This window comes from Anas acuta, chromosome 7, assembly GCF_963932015.1.
Source record: "Anas acuta chromosome 7, bAnaAcu1.1, whole genome shotgun sequence".
Classification (NCBI taxonomy): domain Eukaryota; kingdom Metazoa; phylum Chordata; class Aves; order Anseriformes; family Anatidae; genus Anas; species Anas acuta.
The window spans coordinates 1,842,230-1,868,082 of record NC_088985.1 but is presented as its reverse complement, the minus strand read 5'-3'; the positions used below and the strand labels follow the sequence as shown (position 1 = coordinate 1,868,082).

Below are 25,853 nucleotides of genomic sequence, written 5' to 3'. Positions count from 1 at the left end.
TAAAGAAAAACAGTTAACTTTTTATTATAATAAGAATCAACTGTAATGAGATCCATCCAGGACTGGAAAAGCTTGAATGAAAATATATCGAACTAGTAAGGTTGAATTGCAGGTAAAAGTCAAAATTTTGCAGAAGCTAAGCTTTGCACAGCAAAGGATAACGAGCAGCACACAAGGGACAGCAATGATGTATAGAGTCACATATTCCACAAGAAAACTCCCCAGTGTGCATTGCAACATCACAGATATCAAATCTACTGTTCAAAGGAAACAATTCCTTTAATGAACAAGATCACCTACAGACTTGTGATTTCAAACGTTGAGGATACGCCTTTAAATGGATTAATGGTCATGAGTGTAGTGCCAATTTTCTTGGAGTGCCCAAAGTACCGTATCCTGTAGATGCCAGGCTCTGTGTCATTAGGGATGTGCCATTCAATCGTCGCATTGCTCCGACCTAATGATCCCTTGGTCCAGTAAAACCTATCAGACAAACCAAAAGTTGCAGTCAGCAAGAAAATACATTTTGCATTTGTTTTAATATCAGAAGAGCTCACACTGGCTAAATGAAGCAGAAGGAAATGAATGCCCTACAGCAAAGTATATTTTAAGAGTTTCTTTTAACCTTTGCTTATATGTTGAGGTTACACCAGAGCAGCAACTAGCAAGTCAATCCAAAACCCAGTAGGGCTGAAAAGTATATGGAAATATGGCCACAAGTCAAAGGTCATTTCTGCAGACAAAACAAAATATTTCTACCAAAGTTTTCCTACATCTCCAAATCCATATCATAACCCCATACAACACCACCTCATGAGCAATATAAACAAGTTCAGTCTTTGCTGCACTGGGGAAGCTTTGAGCCGAGAGGCTGAGGATTTACTGAAGGTGACAGGTAAAATCCATCAAAGTGGAGCTCAAGGCTTCTGACATCTGTTTCCGTATCAAACTCCTTTCCTTTGCAGACTTGTGCAAAAACTTAACACTACAGACAGCCACACAAAAGATCCCCATGTCTGGTGGTGGGGATTATTCAGCCAGCCATGATGCAGCACCTCTTGGGGAGATGAAGAAGTTTAACCCTCTCTTTTTCTGATACTGTCAGCATCGGGTATCTCCAAGTTGTACCTGGGCCAGACATTCAGTGGGTGCTAACAGTACTCTGTAACTTTACACATTTCTGGCTCACAGCAGAAATGATTCAGTAAGTTCACAGCCCATGGTGGGAAATGAGAAACAATAACATTATAAAGCATTCTTACTAGCTCTTAGTCTTTCTAAATAAAAAGAAACGGACCAAGAAATCTTAATGAGAGTTTTCAAGTCCTACTGCAATAGCACCCCCATTTCAAGGCTTTAACCAAAGGAAGCAGATGATCAGAATACATTAATTCTTTGTCAATGTTGAGAAACAGAGTTTCACTACAGCAGTCTTAGTGAGAATATTGAAATAAGTATTTACAGACATTACTTTGTGGAAAACAGTGATTAATGGGGAAAATTTGGCTTCATCAGTTGTGAGTGGAGACTACAGGCTGACACATGGTTTGTGTATCAACCTGGTTGCTTTTGTCTGAGGTTTTGGCTGTGGATTGCACTGGCTTTATCACTGCAGAGTGCAATGTTGTGTTAGGAGATGACAGCAAGGCCCTGAGCAGTGGTGGATCTTCATCCTCAGGGTCTGCCCCGGCATTCCTGGCCGTGGCCCTGAGCAACCTGCTGTAGCAGCAGCATTGTCCCTGCTGTCAGCTGGCTCAGAGCAGAGACGTCCACCCCGAGGTCTCTGCTCTCTACCCTCCACACCTCCTCCAGTCTGACCCTGTCTGTATGTAATGATGGGACCTACAAATGCTACTGTGATTGACCTGTACCATCACCCTTCCTCCCTCCATCCCACCCTCCAGGCTCATTGAACCAGGACCACAACTCATATCAGATCCCACCTGCAAAGACCTTCAGGCAGATGAGCTCCACCACATCGTATCTCTGCTGACTGTTTGTTAAAGGCAGGGCCAGGCAGATTGCTGTCTCTAGCTCAGCCCATCCTCCTCAACTGCCCTATGAAAGTGATCACTGCCCCTGCTGCAGATGTGAGATCTGGCCAAACACTTCTCTATTGTAAACACCAAGATAGCACCCAGCAAAAGTCAAGTCTGCATTGAGTTTGTCCCTGATGCAATGGGGAGTGCAAAACAAAGGGAAGATAACAGCTGTCTCCTTCACCAAAAGCCGCTCCTCCTATAAATAAACCTTCATATCTGTTGGTTACCTGAAAATAAGATTTACATAAGGTTTACAGATGTATTTATAAACTATTTAACACTTTGCAACACTGAGCTAATGAATAATAATGCATTCCCTTGTGTTACTTTCCTGTTGCAATGCCATTGAGTTCAACAGTATCGTACATTGATTTCCCCAGTACTGAAAAAAGAGTCTGACTTCATTAACATCTAGTAAAACTGCTTGATGTTTCCTGTTCCTATCACCTTGATTACTGACATTTCAAGTTGAATGTACTGGTACTGTAAAGACTGCCTTGTTTTTATTGTTAACAAAACCATTTCCCCTTTCTCATGTTCTTTTATACTTTTTCTGGGGCACCAGGAAAAGAGACATTACCATCTGCATTGCTTTGCCTTCTGTTCAGCTCCTTTAGGCCAAACAACTCCTCATCCTTATCAGCAGAAATATTTAAGCATAATTCAGAGCAAGCAAGATCCAAAGTCTGACCTTTCTCAGGAATTAAAACAATAAGCCTAGATTTCTCTTTCAGCATCATGGCAGCACATTCTTAAAGTTTTGTCCTTTTTATGTTTTTTTTTGTCCTTTTGAGAGACATTTTGTTAACCTTTTTCAGTGTTTACAGCTGAGATTTTAGTAACCTTGTTGGTTTGGGGGCAGGAGGAGACATCTTTTCAGATGTCTTTCTAGGCAGAGCTACATATCATCTATGCCATGTGCATACCAGTAATAAAATGCCTGTGCTGCCTTTATGTAAGTAGGGTGAATGGAAAGAGGAAACAAATGAGAAGGACAATATAACAAGTGTTAGTGTTAAGTAGAGGCTAAATGCTTAGAAATGCCAAGCTCCAGATGCTGGTAGATTAAATCTCCCACACTGAGGTAGGCCAGGAATCCATACAGAGCACAGGAGCAGTACATCACCTCTTGGTTCAGAGAGCCAGGACCATGCTTGCTCCTGTTACCTTATGAGAGCATGCCAAGGGGAGGCAGTGGATTTAGGCTGGAGGCCTAGCTACCAGATTAGATTTAGAGAGCAATTGGTTGCACTTGTGCCCTACCAAATGCTCTCCATAAATTAAGAGTAAGACTTTCCTGTTTGGGAATGTTGCCTCTGATTTCTGACATTACTTGTTACATTGCAAGGTTGGAAGATCCCAAGACGAATTATTTCCACTTTCTTACTGGTGTGTGTTCTTACAGATTGGTTGCATGAACAGATAAGCAAGCAACTGTGTTTATTCAAGCAGGGGAGAAACTTCAGAATGAAAAAATTGGCAAAAGATTCCTTTGGTATTCCTATTTCATATATGGGCTTCTGGTGTAGCTCTGAAAGGTGCCATCATCTTTGCTGCTTAATGGATATTCTTCCTTATGACTGATATCTCTAACCTTGATTTTATTTTCTTATAAACTTTTTAAATTGTTGACTGTTTCTACTTTATGATGTTTAGCAAAGCCAGCCAGTCTATTCCCATAAAAACCCTACTGCTGGCTGAACCTCTCATTGGTATCTTAGCCATCAGCAGCATACAGGAGATGGAAGGATGTAGGCTATGAAAAAATTGAGTGATCCTTCTCTAATTCTTGCTCTTCAGTCTACCTTTTCTGAACTTACAAGCCTTCACTGTAGAAGTTATACCAAGGGGAAGGCTAAGTGTTGTGCTCTGGATGTTAACCAGATGAATGTAGACCTGTCCATCGCCAGAGAGCATCATCTGAAGGGACAAGACCAACCTAGGGCTGGGAGCTCTGAAATTGAGCAGGTTGGATTAAACTCAAAGTACTTTTTTGAGATTGTGAAACAGTGAAATCTGTTAGGGTCACTCACCTGGTGTCCCAGGAGGCATCGTTCCGTACCACCTGCCATTTTCCTGAACCATTGACATATGTCTCCACCGTCAGGAAGTTGTGTTCAGTCTGTGTAAAAACAAGAGAATGAGCAAGATGCTGAATGAACAGGCATGTCCCTACTCTTTTGTGTCATTTCAACTGGAGACAGGGCTATGCTTCTGTGTGTTTTACTGGCAAATCCAGTAATTACTAGCAAAAGTGCTTATATTTCACTGGCAAAACTTAAACTTACAAATGAAGCAGAGAAATTGATCATTAAAACAAGAATGAACAGGAAAGTAATTAACTATCAGCTTCTATCTAAGATGACTGATGAATGATGGGATTGATGAGTGATGGGATGAACTATGTACTTTTCTACTTTTCTTTGTTTTATTAAAACAATGCACAGAGCTGGTAAGATGGAGACTAGAGAACATCATTGTTCAGACTGAAAGGGCATTAGATACTGAGAAAAGTATGTGGACTAGAGTGCCTTTAAGCTCAATAGTGTGAAGACACCATGGATGGTCTGTAGTGACTGATGGTCAGACCGTGAGTGTGGATTTTACGTTTTGTATACCAAATACAAGCCAACATGGTCTCTCACAACCAGACAAGGACTTTGCTGCAAAAGTATTCTGGTGGTGTGAGTTCCAAAAGCATATGCCTGTGGGAGAAACTATGTTCTTGTGAACTCCCAGCTATAAAAAAAAAAGCTCCAAATTACATGAAATTACTCCTTTTGAAACCTGAACATCGAAGAGTAAAATGCATAAGGCAGAGGCAGTAGCTAAATATTAACTAATCCTTAACATCACCCTTTCCAGCATCATTCTCCTCAAGAAACTGTCTGCTCGTGGCTTGGACTGGCGTACACTTCATTGGGTTAGAAACTGGCTGGATAGCCAGGCCCAAAGAATCATGGTGAATGGAGTCAAATCCAGTTGGAAGCCAGTCACTAGTGGCATTCCCCAGGGCTCAGTACTGGGGCCAGTCCTCTTTAACATCTTTATCTATGATCTGGATGAGGCCATTGAGTGCACCCTCAGTAAGTTTGCAGATGACACCAAGCTAGGTGCGTGTGTCCATCTGCTCGAGGGTAGGAAGGCTCTGCAGGAGGATCTGGATAGGCTGCACCGATGGGTTGAGGTCAACTGCATGAAGTTCAACAAGGCCAAGTGCCGGGTCCTGCACCTGGGGCGCAATAACCCCAAGCAGAACTACAGGCTGGGAGATGAGTGGTTGGAGAGCTGCCAGGCAGAGAAGGACCTGGGAGTGATGGTGGACAGTCGGCTGAATATGAGCCAGCAGTGTGCTCAGGTGGCCAAGAAGGCCAACGGCATCCTGGCTTGTATCAGAAACACTGTGACCAGCAGGGCTAGGGAGGTGATCGTCCCCCTGTACTCGGCTCTGGTGAGGCCGCACCTCGAGTACTGTGTTCAGTTTTGAGCTCCTTGCTACAAGAAGGACATGGAGGTGCTCAAGTGAGTCCAGAGAAGGGCGACGAAGCTGGTGAGGGGCCTGGAGAACAAGTCCTACGAGGAGCAGCTGAAGGAGCTGGGCTTGTTCAGCCTGGAGAAAAGGAGGCTCAGGGGCGACCTTATCGCTCTTTATAAGCACATTAAAGGAGGCTGTAGCGAGATGGGGGTTGGTCTATTCTCCCACGTGCCTGGTGACAGGACGAGGGGGAATGGGCTTAAGTTGCGCCAGGGGTGTTTTAGGTTGGATATTAGGAAGAACTTCTTTACTGAGAGGGTTGTTAGGCATTGGAATGGGCTGCCCAGGGAGGTGGTGGAGTCACCATCCCTGGAGTTCTTTAAAATACGTTTAGATGTAGAGCTTTGGGATATGGTTTAGTGGAGGACTTGTTAGGGTTAGGTCAGAGGTTGGACTTCGATGATCTTGACGTCTCTTCCAACCTAGATAATTCTGTGATTCTGTTATATTTACCATGTTCTCTGCAGAATTCCTAGGATTGGCACTTACAAAAGTTACTTTAGCAACTTCTCCCTGAGGAAGAAAATGAAATTTATATTAAAGGCTAAGCAGCACATTGCACATTAAAAACATCCTTTGAAGACACCTTAAAAGTATTTTATTTGCTCTTTGTCTTTAAATAATTTCAATTGTTGCAGCAGCAATGGACAATTTATATTGTGAATCCTTGTTCCTGCTTGTGGGATGAACACCACAGTACATAAAATTTCTATGCAAAAGAGGGAGGGAAATGAGTAAACGTTTAAGAATACTTTCCTGCCTTCTTCCTACCTTAATGCTGGAGACAGCAATGAGATGAAAATCCTTGCTCTGAACAACTTATCTAAATTTTACAGACTGAAAACTAAATCCTTTCTAACATATTTTTTTTTATTTCATTTACATTCCATACCAGAGATATCAGAGGTTACCTGATTTCTGCTTGTAAAGACATCACTGTACAACATTTGCCCATTTCATCATCAAATTATATTTTATGTAGAAACAGAAGGGGAAATATTCTTCATGTTGAATACTATGGTGACTTATTTTCCCTTCATTCACACATTTTAACCATTCAGTACAATGACATTGGCATGAAAACTGCCTCCTTTCTGCTGCTTTGATCTGAAGAGTACTGCTGCTTCATAAAATCACTAATGTGTTTGTCTCATAGAAATAAAACTTGGTCACTCACAAGCTTCATGTTCAAGGCTTAAGTTTGCTTCATTGCTAAAAGGTAAGGAAGCTGGGAAGCATTTTGAAATGGTTTTTAAAATTCAAGAGGGCTCTCTGACGTCCACTACAACACTCTAGAAAATTCAGAATTTTTAGCAAGATAAGTAAGTATTTAAGGATGATTTTCTAAAAAGTTTTTAGCAGATGAAGCTCTCACCACTCGATAGTGTTGTCTCACTTCTTGAAGCACGTCCCCAAATTTCTTATTCACCGGTGTCCTGTCGGAAGTGACAGCAGGCACCAAGGTGAAGTTAGTTATATTGAAAAATGGGGGCTCTGGGCCACTTGGCAAATCCTGAACCGTGTTCTGTGGGAGGGAAGAGGTGCTCATTATACTCAAATACAGATAAACATGACCTCCACCCTGAATCACACCCATGCTGTGGCTCTTCATCTAATTAAGTTGGTCCAAGCAGATTTTAACAGCAGAAGCAACACAGTGAATGTAAAAGCAAGCAAGAGCCCCCTCGTCTGTGCTCCACATGCAGGACCAATACCCACAAGACACCTGTTGCCCTGTTGCTGATGTTCCCAAACCCCATCAGGCAGAATATCCATCCCATGCCCTCAAAAGGCAGCTCCCACCTGCAGGTTCTGCTCTATCTGCATGGTCCTCAGAGGGAATGGTGACATTGTCACATACAGCAAAAATACAGCTGTTTTTTATACCTTGGTAGGAAAACAGCAACTTCAGAGCATACAGAAAGGTTGGAGGAGGTAGGTATTTTTTTAAACTTTGAATCAAAAAAAAAACTAGAAATTCTAAAGTTGTATGAGACTCCCATTATAGGAAATATTTTTATAGCATAAGAGAATTTCTCAAGTGGGTTTCTTATGAGAAAAGAGTGTAGCAATCGAGCCACCTCACTGTGAAACAAATATAGCCAATACCATTTACGGGATTTAAATGCCTCTAGCAACATATGACATACAGAAAATTTTGATTACCGTAGCAATAGCCCTTGCAAGTCCTCTGTACAGCTGAAGGTAGGCAGAAAGGGTATGTGGCCCATAAATAGTCGATGCTGCCTCATATCGCTGAACCTAGGAAAGGACAAAGTTGGAAAAGGAGGGTTTGAAGGGCTCTAGAGCAGATCTTGCAGCTCATCCATCTGCACTAGGACAAGATTAGCACTGTAGTGTACCTGCAAGGGTTTATTTAATGATTAATAATTAATTTATTATCCTTATTTAAGGGGTTGTTTTCCAGAAGAACCTCAATCCCCTTACTGCTACAGGACAACAAAACTCAGCTCACTTAGGTATTTCTGCTGCAACTTCAGGTTATTCTTCTCCCATCCATCACAGGCAGGGAGGCCCCGTTGTCACTCTTCCATTTCTTAGAGCTCTTTTGCTCTTCTGAAGGCTTTTTCTCTCCCACTTTTTAGCTTGGACAACCCCACTTCTTCCCACCTTTCCTCCCAGGTAAGTGTTTCTAAATCATTCCAACTACCCACATCTTCAGCATGGCATCTACCCTGCCTTGGAGGGACCCTTAAAACTGCTTCAGGGGTCTTGTAAGCTCTCTTGTAAGTCTTTTCCACAGCAATCTAATGTTGCAGTTCATGCTCTTATCATGACCCTGCAGCTCCAAAACTTTCTTATTGCAGTTCACCAGCCTGTGAAGATAATTTCATCCAGGTCATGAGGAGAAAAACTAATCCAGACCCAAGCTCAGAGGAACTTCCTTCAGTACCTCTGACTATTTCCACGTTAAAACCACATAAGTATTTTCCAGCTATGGTTAGGAAACTGTTTTGGCACTTGCAACATTTCAACTAGTCCAGAATAAAGAAGGCCATTTTAGGATTTGTATCACAGATTCTTCAGCTTTTCATGGCAAGAGAAAAATTGCACAATTTCACATGAATTATCATCCCATATAGTAAAAACTGAACTCAACTACCTGGTATTCCTCATAGGTGGTAATGTAATGGGTGTAGACATTGCACAGCCCTGCAATTACGACATCCATTCCTGCTGTACCATGAGAATCAAATTCCTAAAAAAAGGAGATAAATCACTCACCTTGTATCAACCTCTTTATGCACAATTATATTATTATATTATTGTTATTTACCAGGGCAGAATAGGAAGTTACAGTGGATAGGGGGCTGGATGTTCATGAAAGCAACTCCACCAGTGTTATTTGCATATATTAATATCTTGGTTTTGCTTCCCACATGAAAAAGGATAAATGACCTCATGCTCCAGTGAATGCAATAAATTTAAGGATTTTTTTTTTTTTTGAAGTCTGATGTCTGTGTTCTTGGAAAAAAACCTTGGCAATGAAACTATGCGAGGAAGGCTCAGTGAGCTTCGGGGGCAGCAGGCAAGATTAAGTATTCAGACCAAAGCTAAGAATAAGACATATCCATCAAGAAAACAGAAAAAATACATTTGCCATTTTTTCCAACAGTTTTCATGCTGCAGAATTCTGGTAGAGATTAAGGAGATATACCACTCTAATACAGAATTAACTAACTTCTTTTCACTTAATGGATTGAAACCCAATCAATTTGCTTCTTTTGGGGAGGATATTAATTTCTGTTGCACGTCAGTAAGTGCATGAAAAATGAGTGTTAAGCAAGTGTGAGAAGAAGCGCTCCATAAGAAATGAGCCCCAGGACCCCAGTTGGGAAGGGGACAAGGGAAAAAACAAAAGGGTCAAGAAATGTGAAGTTCCAGATCCACAGTCTTCTCAAGAAACTTCCTCCTCAGCAACTTACAGATTTAACAGCTTCCCGTAGTCTGCGTCCAGACATGGTCCTAGGGACATTAAGGGAATGGCATCAATACCCAGAAATGCAGGGATCGCTTGCTTGACACGCAGCACACCAGAACAGAGGGGAGGCCACCAGAAATTCATTCAGCACATGCAGTGGTTCTCTGGGGTTTGCTAAAGCACCCTCAGGGCTCCTCTCAAGAAACCCAATCAAAACACCTCAAAACATTTCATGTATATCATCACAGCCAAGTTGAGGTTGGAAGCACCTCAGGGTGGGGTGAGATAGAAGAAAAATGATATAAATAAATCACTATTCTATTCAGATTATCACCATTGTACCATCAGCAATCAGTGCAATTTGTTGTTCCAGCATTCATGGTGTGAAAAAACAAAGTTAACACACTCCTTTCATTTCAGTGAAACTGTATTTTGCTATGAACAGCTAAAATTATCTTGGAAGCTTGATCGCATCTCATTCATTTCTATGGCTAGTTTATAACATACAGAAGAAAATGGGAGTTCCAAAGCAACCAGAGAAGAACACATGCAAGAATCTAAGTGCAGTGGACATATGTATGTAGTGTTTACACTGCTGTCTTGTGTCAAGGACAATTTTTATCCTGTCCCCCCTTTTTATGCATTAGATTATGTACCCACACACAGGAGTACTGCAGGTAGTTTGAATGAAATGCTCTCAGATGCAATATGTAGAACAAGACCAAAGAATACATACGTAAACTCTCCAGGAACCGCAACAATTGCCAATGATCCGATGGTAGCGATCTGAACATCCACAATATCAGGGTGCCATGGATGAGGCCATGTCATCTGAGATGAAAAAAAAAAAGTATATGACTTTTATAGGACAATAACAAAAGAGATAGCTGAAGAGTTTTCCTTCCTTTAGTGATAAATAGGGAAAATATTTTTTTTTCCATAATATAGACAGGGACATGAAAAAGTGCACCTCCTACACCACATGTACAGCAAGCAGCCTGACCGCAACAGATAGAGAAGGAGAGACACATGCGAATTACATGGGTAAGGTAAAAATAAATAAATAAAAATGTCTTTTAAAAATATGTCTATAAAAATAAATAAATAAAAATGTCTTTGTTAGACATTGGAACAGGCTGCCCAGGGAAGTGGTGGAGTCACCATCCCTGGAAGTCTTTAAAAGATGTTTAGATGTAGAGCTTAGGGATATGGTTTAGTGGGGACTGTTAGCGTTAGGTCAGAGGTTGGACTCGATGATCTTGAGGTCTCTTCCAACCTAGAAATTCTGTGATTCTGTGAAAAAGTGTTGGCGGAGGGGCAGCTTAAAGTAAAGTAGGTAAATAAAATCAGAGTAGCACCCAGAAACAGAGTCCTCACCAGTAGAGACTTCCCACCTGTGTGAGGGAAGGACACAGTGTTATGACTGGTAAGGCCGATCATCTGAGCAGAATGGCAAAACTGAGTGAATGAGGGAGCCTGGTGGCAATGGGAAACAATGGTTACCTCCTTCTACATGATGCTCAGGGAGCCCTGTAAAGGAGCCACCTGCAGCCCAACCCTGGCTTCAAACCACCCCATAGCAGGGACCATGCCACACCCAGACTCAACACCCTTGCAGCAGCCAGATACAAACTGTACACTACAGGAGCATTTCAGCTTAAAAAAAAAATAAAATAAAATAAAATAAAAAAAGACTACACAAAATATGAAGGAGTCTGCTAAAGGCAATTAAGAACAAGAAGAACCTGAGGGTGGCACAGCTCTGGCAAACAAAATGCAAAATCTTGCTACAGCAAGCCAAAAAGTTTTTCGAGGAGTGATTTACCAGGGGCATAACATGAATGACAAAATCTCATGATGCACATCAAAGGAACACATGAAAGCAACGATGAATCACCTCATCCAGATGGCATCCTCTAAAGTGCTCTAAAGGGCCTTGGATATGATCCCACTCCACTATGGTGCATTTGCCTTAATGCCAAAAGAACAGCAGGTAGGAAACGTGGCATTGATTTTCTTTTAAAGATTTAACTAGGATTTGGGAGAGTTCAGTAAGGACAGCGCTGAGTTTGTCCCTGGAACAGCACACCCCCCTGGGAAGGGGCTGGCAGTGGTGGGGCTCCATCTCTGTGGGCCCTGAGGAAATAGCCCTTCCTGGGGAGTGGGTTGTCCCTGGGGGCACAGGACTGGTGGCAAGCGGCCTCCATCCCCAGGGACAGCCCTGGGCCAGCTAGGAACATTGGTCCTGCCACAAGAAGGGTCAGAGCAGAGGCCTCCAGCCCATGGTGTGCCCACCTGAGCCCAGTGCCACTCCACCATGCCCTCAGCATCCCCACAGCTCTCTCTTGGTCCTTGTCCTTCACCATGCAGGCTGGCACAGTGCTGATAGGGACTGCGTTTCAGCAGGGCACTCCAGCACTTACCAGAGTGCACACCCAGCTCTGCCCTTACCTCTCCAGTGCTAAAGAGAACTGGCTTGGGTTCATGGCAAGCTTTCGTTTCATTGGATGGCTTTCCCAGGAGCTGGTCACGGATTTGATCCCAAAATGGGTCCCCTTCTACCGAGCCTTGAAGGAAAACATCTTTTAAACACTGTTCTTTCAACTTCCCCAGCAGCTATCAGGCAGAAATATCATATATTGCCCACTCCCTCCTTATGTCAGATAGGCTATTTCTTAGTGGATTCCAACTATCTCCCTTTTCTGGTGTGGTTTCTGCCAGGCTTTAGCCCAGCTGAGCCCCATTTCATCAGCATTAGGGTAATGAGAACAAATGGGAAAGACTGCCCTGAAGTCCGCTCTTTCTCCTCCCCACTCTCCTCCCCACATATCCTTCCTCCAGAAGCTTTGCAATGGACACAAACTTGATCACACCTTCCTAAAAGCATCCCTTTGGAGATTTAACCACATGTTGATATTCTCTGAAAAGGTCTGAGGGTTTGAATTCACCTGTTGTGTGCCCTGTGTCCTCCTCATTTGCACAAAGCCATGTTGACATCCACTCTCCAAATTACCTTGTGTGAAGTTGAAAGCCCCCACTCCATCAATAGTCCCTGCAGCAAAGCTGTATCCCAAGGCTGGTTTACATGTTTTGACCTTAACCAAAAAGGGGAAAAAAATGAGAGAGATTTTAAAACCAGTTTCCTCCAGTTTGCCAGATCGTGCTATGAGAACATAGCTGTTTTTCCTTCCTTGTACCCCGGTAGCTCCCACTCTTACTGTGTGCGTGGCATTGAGCTCCACCTGGACGTCACTCATGTTCACCCACTGGTGAGCTGAGCTGAGAGGTCCTGTGATCTCTTGGGAAGCATTGGCATACAGCTCCTAAGGGACACACAGACAGCAATCAGCAGCCAAGGCAGAAAACCAAGGGAAGGCCTCCTGCCAAAGCAGAAAGTCTCCAGAGTGTGTGGAAATCCTTGAGGAAGAAGAAATCAGGCACCCTAGTCTTCTGAGCTTCAGCAATATGAATTACTTCTACACTCAGTTGATGTCTTGCAGTGGCCTCTTGCAGGAGCATATTTCCCAAGCTCTGTTGTTTCTGTCATCCTGTCTCTAAATCCCATGTCCCCTGAGTCCTGCAAGCTTTCCTGTCCCAAGCAACATGGGGGGGACACTGGTCAGCAGTTCTGTGTGCACCTTGATTTTCACAGTTAAAGCAAGCACCTATTCCACCTGAATGGCTCCCTCCCTCCCTCCCTCCCTTCCTTCCCTCCTTCCTTTCCTCCTTCCCTCCTTCCTTCCTCCCTCCCTCCCTCCTCACCCATATTACTCATAGCTCAAAGAGAAGGCAAAGCAACTGTTGATTACAGGAGCTGTTGGAGTATCTGCAGTTTTCGTGTCTAAGACCAACCAAAACAAATGTTTTCTATGACAAAGATGCAGTCAAATGTATTAATTGCTTCAAAACTCATGGACTTGACTATGCATTTACTGTATGGGTGACATCTCCATCATTCAGCTCTTCAGCAGATGATTTTCCTGACACACATGCCTCAAGCTGGTACACACCATTGCCAGAAGTTATACAGGTTTAGTAACATCTCCTGTAACTGCAGGAAAGAGCAGAGGACACAGCCCTTGACAACCCTGAGTCTGCAGTGTTAAAAATGACAGCAATGTTTTCCCTCTCCGCTTGATACCTATGCCAGGCACCTTGACTGGGACAAGCTTTCGCTTACAAGTCATGATCAGCCTGGAGTGACTTCAGGGCAAGCATCCGAAATGGCAATTAAATAGGAAATAGCCACCATCAAGCCTTCTGCTCTCACTGGACCTGTTCCAGTTCCTACAAGCTGTTGTCCCTGAAATGGTGCTAAAAAAGATCCGCCCATTGACAACTCGCAAATTACTCGAATCCATAGAATGGAAAACAGTTAATTTAAGTGAATTTGGGGCCCAAGAACATAGGCTACATAATGGAGCCAAGAAGGTGGACCACAATGAGTAAATGCAAAGTCAAGCATGGCAAGATGAGTATCTTTCCTGGGTTTTTAAGCTAGCAGTTTTTAATTCACATTTGCATTAGTTTGTGAGTGCAATGCCAAGTCAGCTAACAAGTGGTATGTGATGGTGTTGCTGAGCTGTCCTGGGAGGCTTCGCAACCAGTGTTTTTTCCCATCATGACCCATCATGAGGTGCATTCTTGGGGATGGGCAATTATAAGGTAGCAACATCCAGATTACATAGCAGTCAGGAAGAGAGAGATCAAAACTTCAAAATCAACATTTTCAAATTCTGAGTCCTATAATCACATATCTAAATAAAAGTGTATGTTTTCTGAATAATCAGGAAATTTTCCTTAAGTGTATAAACATGAATTTTAAAGTAATTTAAACCTACAAACATTCATAAAAAACAGGTGCAAGAAATTTGCTCAAATGAATATGTGGTTGTTTTTGTAATAACAGCATTCACATGCATTTGTAAAATGAAACATCACTTACCTTTGCTTTTGAGTAGATATTTTGCCCTATAATTCTTGTACTGTCGAACATATCAGTACCAGGACCCATGGCCATGCACATCGCTGCCTGTTAAGAAATTTGGTTCAGTAATAGTGATCTGTTTCAATACTAGTGATCTGTTCATATGGATAACACGTGGCACTGCAAAGTGGATGAGTGCATGAGTGGTTTTCATCATGTGGAAGCTAATAGCTTCTTGCTAGCCATCTAAAATTTGGGCACCAGATTGCAACACTAAGCTTTGCAGTGAGACAAATATGGATTTGGGCTGAATGATCAGAAAACGGTGTGAAGACAAGACATGGTAGGTTTCTGAAAAGGGCATCCAGAATAGTCCAGAAGAGGTCTTTTTCATGCAGAATGGTCCATCACAAGGCTCTGTATTTGCAGCTCTAGCCTGAGTTTTTCTCCTCCATCATAATTTAGTGTAGATCAAGTAATCCATACGTACCCCCCCCACGGGACAGGTGCTCTGTGGGTTGTCACACGATTCCCCTGTGTTTACGCAGAACGGGCCTTTGGTGTTGGGTGACACATCTCCCAGGTTGGAAGATGCAAAGGCAGCAACAAAAGATCCCTGCAAAATAGAGACATGGTCAGACAGATTTCAGTGACTTGCAGCGATTGCAGACATCCCCTGTGGCTTTCTCTTTGGGCTGCAAACATGCAGCACAACCTCAAGAGAGGTATTAAAGCCAGCTGATTGGCACGCAAGCTGGTAAATGTTTCTGAGGTGACTGGGAGTACTGGCATAGAGATTCAGGAGTGTACCACAAGCTAGGGACAGGAAAAGTAAGGGAGAAAAGGTCACAGGGTATGTAACTGCCACCTTCCATCTCAGCAGCAGCTCTTCCCCCACCTCCCCTGTTCTTGCATTCCTGATCACATGCTAATGGCTCATTGTGACACATTGAGCTGGATTTTTCTTCTTCCACGCTATCAACATGACAGATTTATGGAGTGAGAGCCAGTGGATCTGACCACAGAAGTTGACGCCAAGCAGTACTTGAGAAGCAAGGCTGGTTGCGCACTGAGCATCAGCTGAGCAAAGCTCTCACAATGGATCCTCTCATTTCTACCCCGTCTAGAAGCAGCATATGTCCACACCAGCTATTTTAATATCTAATCAGCTCTTCAAACATTCTCTTGTAAGACTGCTAGACAAAATGTGTCTGGCAAAATGCACAACTGAATATTGGATCCTGCAAACACTTCCACACATACTTAGTCTGTGTTCATGTCATTTTGCATTGACTTGCACCCATAACTATGCACTAGAGACAAGTCTTCTTAAAAGCTTTTAGATAACCCGCTATAAAAAGAAATATTTGCAAGCAGAACATGTCTAAACTTTCTTCAGTTTTTATCCTTCGTATGAACCGCACATGTTCCCTTGCCCAGAATATTAAAATATGAATTGAGCAATGTTTCAAGGTACCTGCTGAAGATGCACACAGGACACCGTCATAACTAACACACGACTCAAAGTGACTGTGAGATTGGCTCCTGTCCATATTTACATCTCAGGGGAAATAATTCAGGGGAATAAAGGAGATCTGTTTGGACCTGGGGGATGGCAAAATCTCTTGGACAAATGAAGACTACGAGACAGAACTGGCTGGAAGCCACGGAAAACAAGTGAGGATGACCAGAGGCTTGATCCCATACTGCAGATGCAATGTACACGATCTAATATCCCCCACTTGCCTTTCTAGTGATTTCCAGTGTGTCCAATAGTTGAATCATAACAAATTTGATTTGTTCTTAAAATGGGAGTAAATGGAGTAAAATGGGAGTTACTATCTTGAAAAGTCACAATTACACTTTGTAATTTCTCTTCACCAGAGGAAGAAAGAATAAATAAATCAGAAAGTGCATCTTTGGTCTCCTTTTGATGTATTTACCCTGCTGTCCTATCTCAGTGTTTGACAGAACCTGCTATGGCCCATAAAAAGCATTGACCATACCCTCTGTGTTGAACTTTCTTCCCCATTATTCTCAATATTCTGAAAACACTCTTACCTCTCCAGTAAGCATGCCCTTGTTCTTCTCCTGCTCAAACAAGAGAGATGCATAGCCCACGTTGTCACTGTTCACAAGACGGTTTGTGTTGTTCATGCTGACTGGGTGCACGGCAAACCAGCTAGAAAGAAGATATGTGTAGGAAATGCATTATTTGAAATAAATATTTGCAATTGGATTATAGAAATTTCCTCTGGGGAAGCAAAAACCCAGATCATCAGTGCCCAGGGCTGGATTAAGAAGGGCAGTGCCCACATCCTCTCCCATCATGACCTGGAAGGCTCATGACTTTGGTGACCCAGGTCCTGAGGTGACAATAGTTTGGCACTGTAATTAACAGGGCCACCAGCTAGTTCAGCCCTGGACTGACTCTCTTCTGACTCCCAAGAGTTATATTTTTGGAAAGATTTAGAGGAAAATCCCTGGCTTTTCCTTGCACCATCATCTGTGACACAAGGAGAGAAAAAAATTGAGAGGAAAACCCTCCCGTTCCTCTTACTGCAGTCAGATTCTCACTTGTGATTTCTAAATTGAGAAGTCATGTTGTTGGTTTCAGGACTACCTCTTACTTCATTTCCCCAGCCCTGAGCTCTGACCTTCGAGCAGCTGAGCACTGCCACAAAGATGTGCTGATAGGATGGGTGTCATAAACACAGCACCTGACACCCAGCACTGGGAAGGGCACATTTTGCATGAAATAATGGGGTGTTAAAGGAAATAACCAAAAGAACAGAATCACAAAGTGGTCCCAGAGATTCTGGGGCCAGGCCCTGCTCCCAGAGGCACAGTGGAAGCACAGGAGGCACTAGTACAAGACGCAGCATGGGACACGGCCCTAAGGAAACAGCCCTTCTTGTGTGAGCTGGGGGTCTCTGTCCTTGGGGGCAGCCCCAGTGCTCTGGGACATAGCCCCATGCAGCCTGGGGTACAGCTCCTGTAGTGGTGCTTCCAGACAAAGCCTGGTATACCTGTGCAACCTTCTTCCCCTGTTGTGCAAGACAAGCCTTAAAAGACTGATTTCCAACCACATAGGGTTTTCACCTGCACCTCTGCATGGTCGTCTTCCCCAGCCTCCTCTGCAAGCTGCAGCACAGGGGTCGTGGCAGGAGACATGCCCAACACAGAGAGCTGGAGGTGGGCTAAGGCTGCTGAAGGTCCCAGAGCAGATGAGAGACGCTGACCTAGTTTATGCATTCAGTGACTCTCGGCATAACTTACTCTTGCCTCAGAGGCCCTCTGGTGACTACCTGAGAAGAATGGTCTATGAGAAAGTGCCATAGACCTGAAAGTCAGCATGCTTGTGCAGGAAGGAACTACAGAGCTAAGCCTAGAACCACAGCACTGGGGTGCTTTTCTTTATGAAGATTTGGAGGAAAACATCAGCAATCAGTACCTGATGACGCCCAGGTCATGTCCATTCTCATCTACCATCTTCAGAATCACCATTTCTTTATCCGTGTTGGATGAATACCTGGGACAACAGAGCAGGGAAATCCTGTTATCACCAGAGTCACACTCTGTGTTGTTAAAACTCCACGGGACTTAACAAGAAAATGGGGAGGATATCGGAGATTCAGAGATTTTTTTGCTAGGACATGGTGACCTTAGAGGACCATCCTAATGCAGCTGTGAACCTAAGGGAAGAGGCACAGTCATTGATGACCTCAGGCCCTGCTTCCCTGGGTGGTGGAAAGAAGAGATCCCTCTAAACACAACCTTATGTACTTTAATGCCGTCTGACTCAAATGCTAGCATCCACTAAGGACGTTCTTTCACTGCTGTTAACAAAACACGAGGTCACATCCTTAACTAATGCCTCACATGCTTGGAGGGGGCATCAACAGCTTCCAAGTCCACTTGTACAATTCATTTTGGGGGAAGCAGGTACCCAAGGACCCATGATGGTGACTGTCATTCTGCCATGGACTTGGTTCCACATTTGAACTGTCCTACAAATGACCAGAAACACTGTATGCAAGACCTCTGGGTCATGGTTCCAAACAAAGGGTTCTCTTCAGGGATCTGTTTCTCTCCCATTTTCGGAGCCTCTACCTGCTTCGCTCATATGCTGGATTCTGGAGATATGAGTACGGGCTTCGGTTGATCTGACTGTTTTCTACAGTGCCTCTGTTTATAAAAAGCCTTCCTCTTTTCAGGTTCTGATGTGCTATATCAATGCTCTGAAAAACAAAAAGTCAGGGAATATTAGTGCATGAATGTAAGCCATATGAGTTTGTTTGGGAAAACTCCCTCCCTGCCTGGCCCCAACACTTTCTTGGGAATCTGGAGGCTTTTCATGTTTTTTGTTTATTTGTTTGTTTTGTGTTGTTGTTGTTGTTGTTTGTTTATTTTTGTTTTGTTTTGTTTGGTTCGGTTTTGTTTGTTTTTTTAATAGACCAAAATTCTAGAAAGTTATGATCATGAAAAGTAATATTTCAAAATCAGGCAAAACCATCTCTTTCTAAATAAAAACTTGCAGGCTTTTATTATCTGACCTGATCTCACCAACAAGCATAAAAACACCTCTGAGTGTATTTTAAGGTTGCAGCATTTTCAGGTGCTACCATAAACATTGCAGCAAGAGCTCTGTACCTCCCCTTACCTCTTCTGTGTTTATAGGCCCATGTGTCAACAGTCCAGCTGATGCCTACCTTTACAATGCCCTTCACAATAGCATCAAGGGATGGTTTGATCAGTCCTTTGCTAGTGAACCAGAAAAGTGTGTACTGGAAGTAGCCACCAGGACCCGAGTGCGTGTGGGTGCCGCTGAGGATGACATTGTCCTGTCGGTACAGCTCACCATACTTGCTCTTCAGTTTCTTGAGCACCTAAGAGGAAAGAAGTGGTCCTAAAAACCCTTTCTTATACCTGTGGAGATTTGTATCAACCCTTGAAAAAAAAAAAAATAATAATCTCTCACCTGCCTCTCAGCTCTTTTCTTTCCATCAGATACTCTATAGCCAGTGACCAAATAAGTAGGCTACAGCTGATGATTTGTCAACTTTATTTGTCAATTTGTCAACCTTAAAATAATAAAATCCTGTAAAGGAAGACCTCTGTAGCCAACTTGCAGCCCACCCCATGTCATCCAGGGAGTGCCTAATTCTCAAGGATCTCCCTTCTTCCTCTGTGGTGCAATACATAGGCACCAAGCACCATGTGTATTTTTGGTAACTTTTTCACTACAAAAAGCATGGTCAAAGTCCAGCATCATTTGCTGAGAAATCTTCTTCATCAGAGACACCACACTTCTCAAAGTCCTTCTGCAAGGAAATCCCAAAGCAAATGGCCAAGGTGCTGCTGCATTCTGTACTGTCTGGCAACATCTACAACCTTAGCACTAATACCAGCGGCAGCTCACGCCGTGCAGATAATTCACTTCCAGCCACGTACCTCCAGCCTCAGTCGCTGAGACACCATCCCTATGTCGATGCTAACAAACACTACTCGCTTGGAGCTGTTGGGCTCTGCCACGATGAAGGCTCGGCTGTAGAGGCGTGTGAGGAGCCCACCGCCCACCTGGTCAGGATTGGCGTAACCCATCTGGAAGGAAAGAGCTCTGTCAGGCCCACACAGACAAAATACCGAGAGATGGATTCATTTGCATGTATTTGCCTAAGTCAATTTCCAGAAGATCAAAAAAAAAAAAATCTTTCAAGATGAAAACTCAGAGTTGCAACTATCTTGCCCTGCTATCACTCATTTAATGATTTAAGACAACCATTTGTTAAGGCAAGGCCTCTAGGCCAAATGTTCTGAAAAAAAAAATAATAATACTCAGAGATGATGAAAAAATAACAGTATTTCACTGAATCCATGCTCAATTCCCCATACATACCAGAGGAATTTCTGCTACTGGCCCTGTACAATCTGCTCGACCTGCACCCAATAAGTAGCCTCCTGAGACACCATTTGTTGGTTTCTGGGTTGGTAGTGGGTCATCATTACCTATAATAAGAATAAATAGTAGATTAGGGGCCACACAAACAAGCAGAACTAGGGAAGGAAGAGTCAACACAGCTTTGTGCACAGGGTGTGCCTGCCTGGACCTGCTGCACATCCCTGGAGGACTTAGAAGTTTGTGAACAAGGGGATCTGGCTGATACTGTCTGCTTGGGTTTCCAGCTGTTGGCCAACATGGCCAGCATTTGCTGATGCTGTTAATGTATTAAGGGTGGAAAATAACAGGCCAGGTGTGAAGAACTGCAGAGCTCACAACATGGGATCACTGAGCTGTGTAAAATGTGCAGTGATTCACAGCAGGGGGGAAAACAAGCTTAGCTTCACTGACTCCAAATCGTCTCTCCAAATTCACCATTGTCATGCAGAAAACAGAAGCCAGGGTATAAGGGTGTTTTCACCAAAAACAAAGTCCATGTCCTATGCTGATGTCCTGGTCTCAAAAAAAAAAAAAAGCGGGGGGTGGGGGGGCACAGCAGCGCCAGAGCAAGCAGTTGTGGGCAATGACCCTGGACCAAACGACACAGAAAAGGCCCCTCAAAGGAGGCTGAGCCTCATCCCAGCCATCGAAAAGGCTTCCACGGGATGCACAGAGCATCTGGACAAAGTCACAGAAGAAAAGCCATTGAGGGTTATTAAATAAATAAATAAATTCTCTGCGCCTCAGGAAATCCCACAGCCACAAATCACTGGAGGCTGAGATAACACCGTGGGAAAAATATTTTTGTGCAGTTAATCTGTGCTCAAAGTCTTCCCTGGCCAGATGGGGCAGCTGGAGGCTGGGCAGAGGGAAAAGGGGACGCTTGCTCTTCCCACCACGGCCTTTCCTAGACTGTTACTTAAAACAGGGGAGAAACAAAACACTCTCATCGGCCACAGACCGAGCACAGGAGCAGCAGAGAGACAAAGCAGTGTGAATGAAGGGGAGGGGTTCCCATTAAAATTACTGCTGCTCCACCTCCTCCTCAGAGAGATGTAATGTGGAGGAAAGGCGCTTGTGCAAAATTCTCACGTTACAACCTAAAAACTAGAGGGAAGCATGAACTCCACGTAACTCAAGAAGAAAATCAAGGAAGTGGAAGTCCTCATTGCTGACTAATCAGGCAATGCTCTGGGAAAGGGCTCCTACCACATGGAAACACCTAAAGCTTGAAAATGCTTGTGTGTTGTTGTGTTTTTTTTTTCTTTTCATTTGGATTGATTTGCTGTGTTTTTTGTTTTTGCTTTTCTTTTGTACCCCCATGATATTTTCTCTCTCCAGAAAACAAGTGTGGGGTATATTAGAAGTGGATTGAGGGTTTCTTGGGGCAGCTCATGCCACCCAGCTGCCCCATGCCTGGTGATGGGGTTGGAGGGAATAAGCGAGTTGTGGTGGGATTGCAAGTGCTGCCAAGCTCCTCAGTTTCTCATTCTCTGGGTTTAGAAAGAAGCTTCATAGCTCATTTTGACTTTTTTTTTTTTTTTTTTTTTAATAACATATTTCTAAACTTTCCAAAAAGAGCAAACTGCTTCAGGTGGGAATGGATTAATTTGACCTGAACATGTGGCCCTGGGGCATGCCATGCACATCGCCTCATTGTGGGAGCAGCCAAAAACCAGGATAATATCCAGGTTTATGCAAAAATTGGTGCCCTCTGAAAAAAAAAAAAAGGGGTGGGGGGTGGGGGTGGGGGGGAGAGCACATTTGTAATGGCTTGAGTCTGCAAATGATTTGGGAATGAGACACCACCATGCTATTTTTTCATTTTGGGATGATTGTCACTGGCCAGCAGCCCTGAAAAAGGTTCCTGAACCCTGCTGCCACAAGATGAAATCGGACGCTTTTGCATCTCCTCTCCCTCCTCCTGTATCCTCCCTCCACCCCACCAAGCCCTCCGGATGGCAGAGAGCTGTGATGGGCAGTACCGAAGTAGCTTAACTTGCCATTGCTGGAGCTGTTCTCTTGGGTGAGAAAGTGGAGAACGAGGAGTGCCACGGTCACCGCTATCATCACCGCCAGGAGAACGATGAGGACCACCTCCAGGCGGGAGAAGGAGCACTTGTGCCTCTTTCCACACATGTCAGGGGGCCCTGCAAAAGCAGAGGGGAGCCCGTGAGAGAGGCAGAGGGGTCAGCCCCGAGGTGATCCACGAGCTGGCCATGGTTTGCATTCCCCACCCCGTGTGTCCCCCAGGTGGGGCAGAGTAGGCAGCGATACGGATGGGAAGCGGTGACAGATATCTTTATTTTTTTACCCATTCTGCTTAAGACAGCAAAATCATATCTGCTATGTGCAGCAATTGCTCCCTGTCACTAGGCATCCGCGTTTACCGGGACACCTTGCTTGCTCTTTTGAAAAAATTTTTCGAATAAAACCCTAAATCTTTCATCAGATCCTATAATCACCAAGAGAGGTGCTGCGGCCTGAAGCCTCACCACATTTTTGCTGCTCGTGCTCAGTGTGTACAATATTTTCATAATAATAATGGTTAACTTAGGAAACCCAGGGCAAAGCAAATACCCCCATTGCATGGGAAAAGGCAGTTTTCTCCAGGATATGAAAAGTGGTGGTTGTGACAGCTTTCCAGAGCGGAGATCTTTGGATTTCCTTTGTGTATATTGTTACCCCACCTCAGTTTAAAGATTAACAAGAAAAAATACTCAAAATATGGTTATGGGAAAATGTACTATTTTCTCCTATGTAAAAAGGTGACTTTCAGTTTACCCTGTTCTGGTATCTGAGATTTGCATCAAGAGCTTCCATCGGGCAGTTGTACCAAAGATGTGCCTTTTGCCATTCTTGGAAACATCCATACAAGTCCTTTAAATTAGCTTAAATTAAACCTTTAAAATAGTTTTGCTCATTTTCATGCATCCTTGGGTGCATCCTTTGGTTCTGCATCTTACTGCAGAACCACTGAAAAGAGCATTTATGGTCTTGGAAGCATGGCAACAAGAAATATCACCACCAGCAAGCCAACTGGTCACCCAGACTTGCAATAGGTGACCTTTCTATCAACTTATTTTGCCATGGTAAGATAAATCAGCTGTGCTCACTGCTGGATTTCACCCAGCTAATCTTCTAGTGGCAAGAAATCTAATATTACAGGTTTCCTTCCTCCCTTTTTTGACTTTGCATTTTATTCTGTAAGCTGGAATTGCCAGCTAGATGCAACTCATCACAACCTGCCCAGATGATGGATATTGCAGCGCCGTCCCAAAACATGACTACATGATACGAAATTCTGTTTGTTTTTCCAAGTGATTACACAGCTCAATACCAAAAGAAGTAAACATTTGTACTATGAAATCACAACAACATCTCATGCAAACTTACCTTGCTATGCAGCTTATTAGGGGTTCTCTGTCTATATTCTGGATGCCGTGAGGCTTCTGTACATCCAATTCTGCTTGTACCTGAGGTCCCTTGCCAGTCCCAGGGGTTAGAGAAACATCTCCTTGCTTGAAATCTACTTCAAGTTGAAAGGTCCAGCTTGAAAAGTATTGCTGTTACAATCCCATGAGTCAGGCTCTGTGTAAGATAAGGAACAGATCAATAACATTTATCGCAAAACAGGTGTGTTTTGTTTTTTTTCCATGCCTTTTTTTTTTTTTTAATAAGTTATTAACAGTGCCTGTATCTTCAAAATAACCTTTCCGGGATTACACAGATCAGCTGTGGTGCATGAGGATTACGGGAACAAGGATTTTCCCTCTTTGTTTTTTCATCACAGCTTGACCAGGCTGCAAGATGGTTGCTGCTCCACATCCTGCTGTGAATCTGAATTCTCATGGGATATCAGTCTCAAGGGCTTCCAAACTTCACTAGAAGAAGAACTTAAATATGTGGACATACTCTCAGCTTTTAAACGTTTGCTTTTTCTGTCTGTTTTCCTTCTGAGCCCCAGCTTGGTTGCATCATGCATTAATCCACCAGCTGCTAAAACATGTTTTCTTCAAAGAGTTGTGTCTTCAGGAGCCATCATATCCCTGAGACAGTGGCAGCTTGCTCTTGCTTGCAGAGAATTTAAAACCCCCCTGAGCAATACACCTTTGCTTTCCCCAACTCCCATGAGTTTTTGAGGGAATTTAAGGATAGGACCACGTGTGACATTTTCCATTCTACTCAGCTTCCAGCAGGCAAACATCGCAGGAGGTGCTGTTTTCTTCTTCCACCACCATTTCTTCCATGTCTCCTAATTCCAGGGGTTAATGTTCCAGCTAGCACTGAGCACAGGCAGCCTGAGTAATCACTTCAAGGTCACATTCAGTATCTCCCTTTGATTCAGCAGTTTTTGGACTGGCTTGTGGGGAGAAGAACGGTTTTCTGATATGTTATCTCCTCACTGCGATACCAAAGGAACACTCTGCCCTTGCTGTTGGCAGAAAACAGCATGCTTCATCTCTGTATAGGCTGACAGATATTCCTGGTGAGCTCCATGCCGAAGTCCTGGATGTGGGTGCCTGGGAGAGAGACACCCCACTGGTTCTGCTCTGGGCCACCACCAAGCCACCACGGTCCACTAAATCCACCCCACAGCGCCCTGGCCTCCAAGCATGGTACCCAAATCCTGGCTGTCACCACCCCAGAGCAGTTCCAGACCTGACAGCCGAGTCCTCAGGCAGAGGTGCACCAAGCACCTAATCAGGGTGGGAAATGAGTCACGTGAGCTAATGATCCTGTTTTTCCTTCCTTTAACAATCCTTTACCTTAATTTGTGTTCTTTCTTCTGGACACACAGCTGTTAACGCAGCTTGGGCCAGTCCACCCCGGTGCAGTGTTCAGGCATACCCAGCCGTGATGCTCTGCAAACACAGTGCCCAAGGGTTTTGCAAGGTTGCTCCAAGTTGTGCACCAGCCCTGGGGGAGCCACATTTATTAAGTCCCAGGACAGAAACTAGATGGTACACCACAGGAGTAGGCTGTGAATTAGCAGGAAGAACAAGAACTTTTCCTGAAGGTGATGTATTTGCTAGATCATCATGAAATGTGAAGAAATTGAGTGTTCAAGGTTTGGAAGGTGATGATTTGCCCTGTCATCTCACCCCAGGGACCCCAAAGAGTCAAGAAAAAGACTTCACTGTGGCTCTGTGGCTCCAGGAAGGGCAACTCAGTTGTTGTTGTACGTTAAGGAGGAAAAGGAAGTTTGATAGTACCTCAGAACAGGTTTGGGGGAATATCTTAAACTTTTTCCTTTTAAAAAGACTGCTCAATGAGGCTATGGGGACCCACAGGTCCCTATCTACCCTACATGGCCTGACTATGCCCACCCACCCTGGATCAGAAGTGCAGAACAAAGCAAGTTTTTTGGCACAGAAAAGGGACTGTCTGGACTGCAAAACCCTCAGCTGAAGCGCTAAGAGCTTGGTTAAATCCCTCTGAGCTCCTTCCTGCCTGTGAAAAAA

At 43.8% G+C, this 25,853-nt stretch overlaps 1 protein-coding gene across 4 annotated transcripts; it reads right to left on the bottom strand.

The window, feature by feature from the left end:
* Positions 1 to 24,656, bottom strand: LOC137859474 (putative neutral ceramidase C). Of its 4 annotated transcripts, none has more exons than XM_068688543.1 (21): positions 23,785 to 24,656; positions 22,374 to 22,538; positions 20,347 to 20,456; positions 19,902 to 20,051; positions 19,160 to 19,336; positions 18,561 to 18,688; positions 17,902 to 17,979; positions 16,509 to 16,629; positions 14,938 to 15,063; positions 14,466 to 14,552; positions 12,733 to 12,843; positions 12,534 to 12,615; positions 11,972 to 12,087; positions 10,257 to 10,351; positions 9,525 to 9,564; positions 8,702 to 8,797; positions 7,744 to 7,839; positions 6,953 to 7,102; positions 6,031 to 6,090; positions 4,076 to 4,164; positions 1 to 483 (listed from the first exon to the last, which is right to left on the bottom strand). In XM_068688543.1, exons 2-21 carry the CDS (start codon positions 22,525 to 22,527, stop codon positions 297 to 299), a joined length of 2,253 nt encoding a protein of 750 aa, XP_068544644.1. In that variant the 5' UTR covers positions 22,528 to 22,538; positions 23,785 to 24,656; the 3' UTR covers positions 1 to 296. The 4 variants fall into 4 exon arrangements, with proteins under 4 accessions (XP_068544644.1, XP_068544646.1, XP_068544645.1 ...); XM_068688545.1 differs by having other exon boundaries at positions 22,392 to 22,538; positions 23,785 to 24,655; XM_068688544.1 differs by having other exon boundaries at positions 12,739 to 12,843; positions 23,785 to 24,653.
* Between the last annotated feature and the right edge of the window lie 1,197 nt (positions 24,657 to 25,853).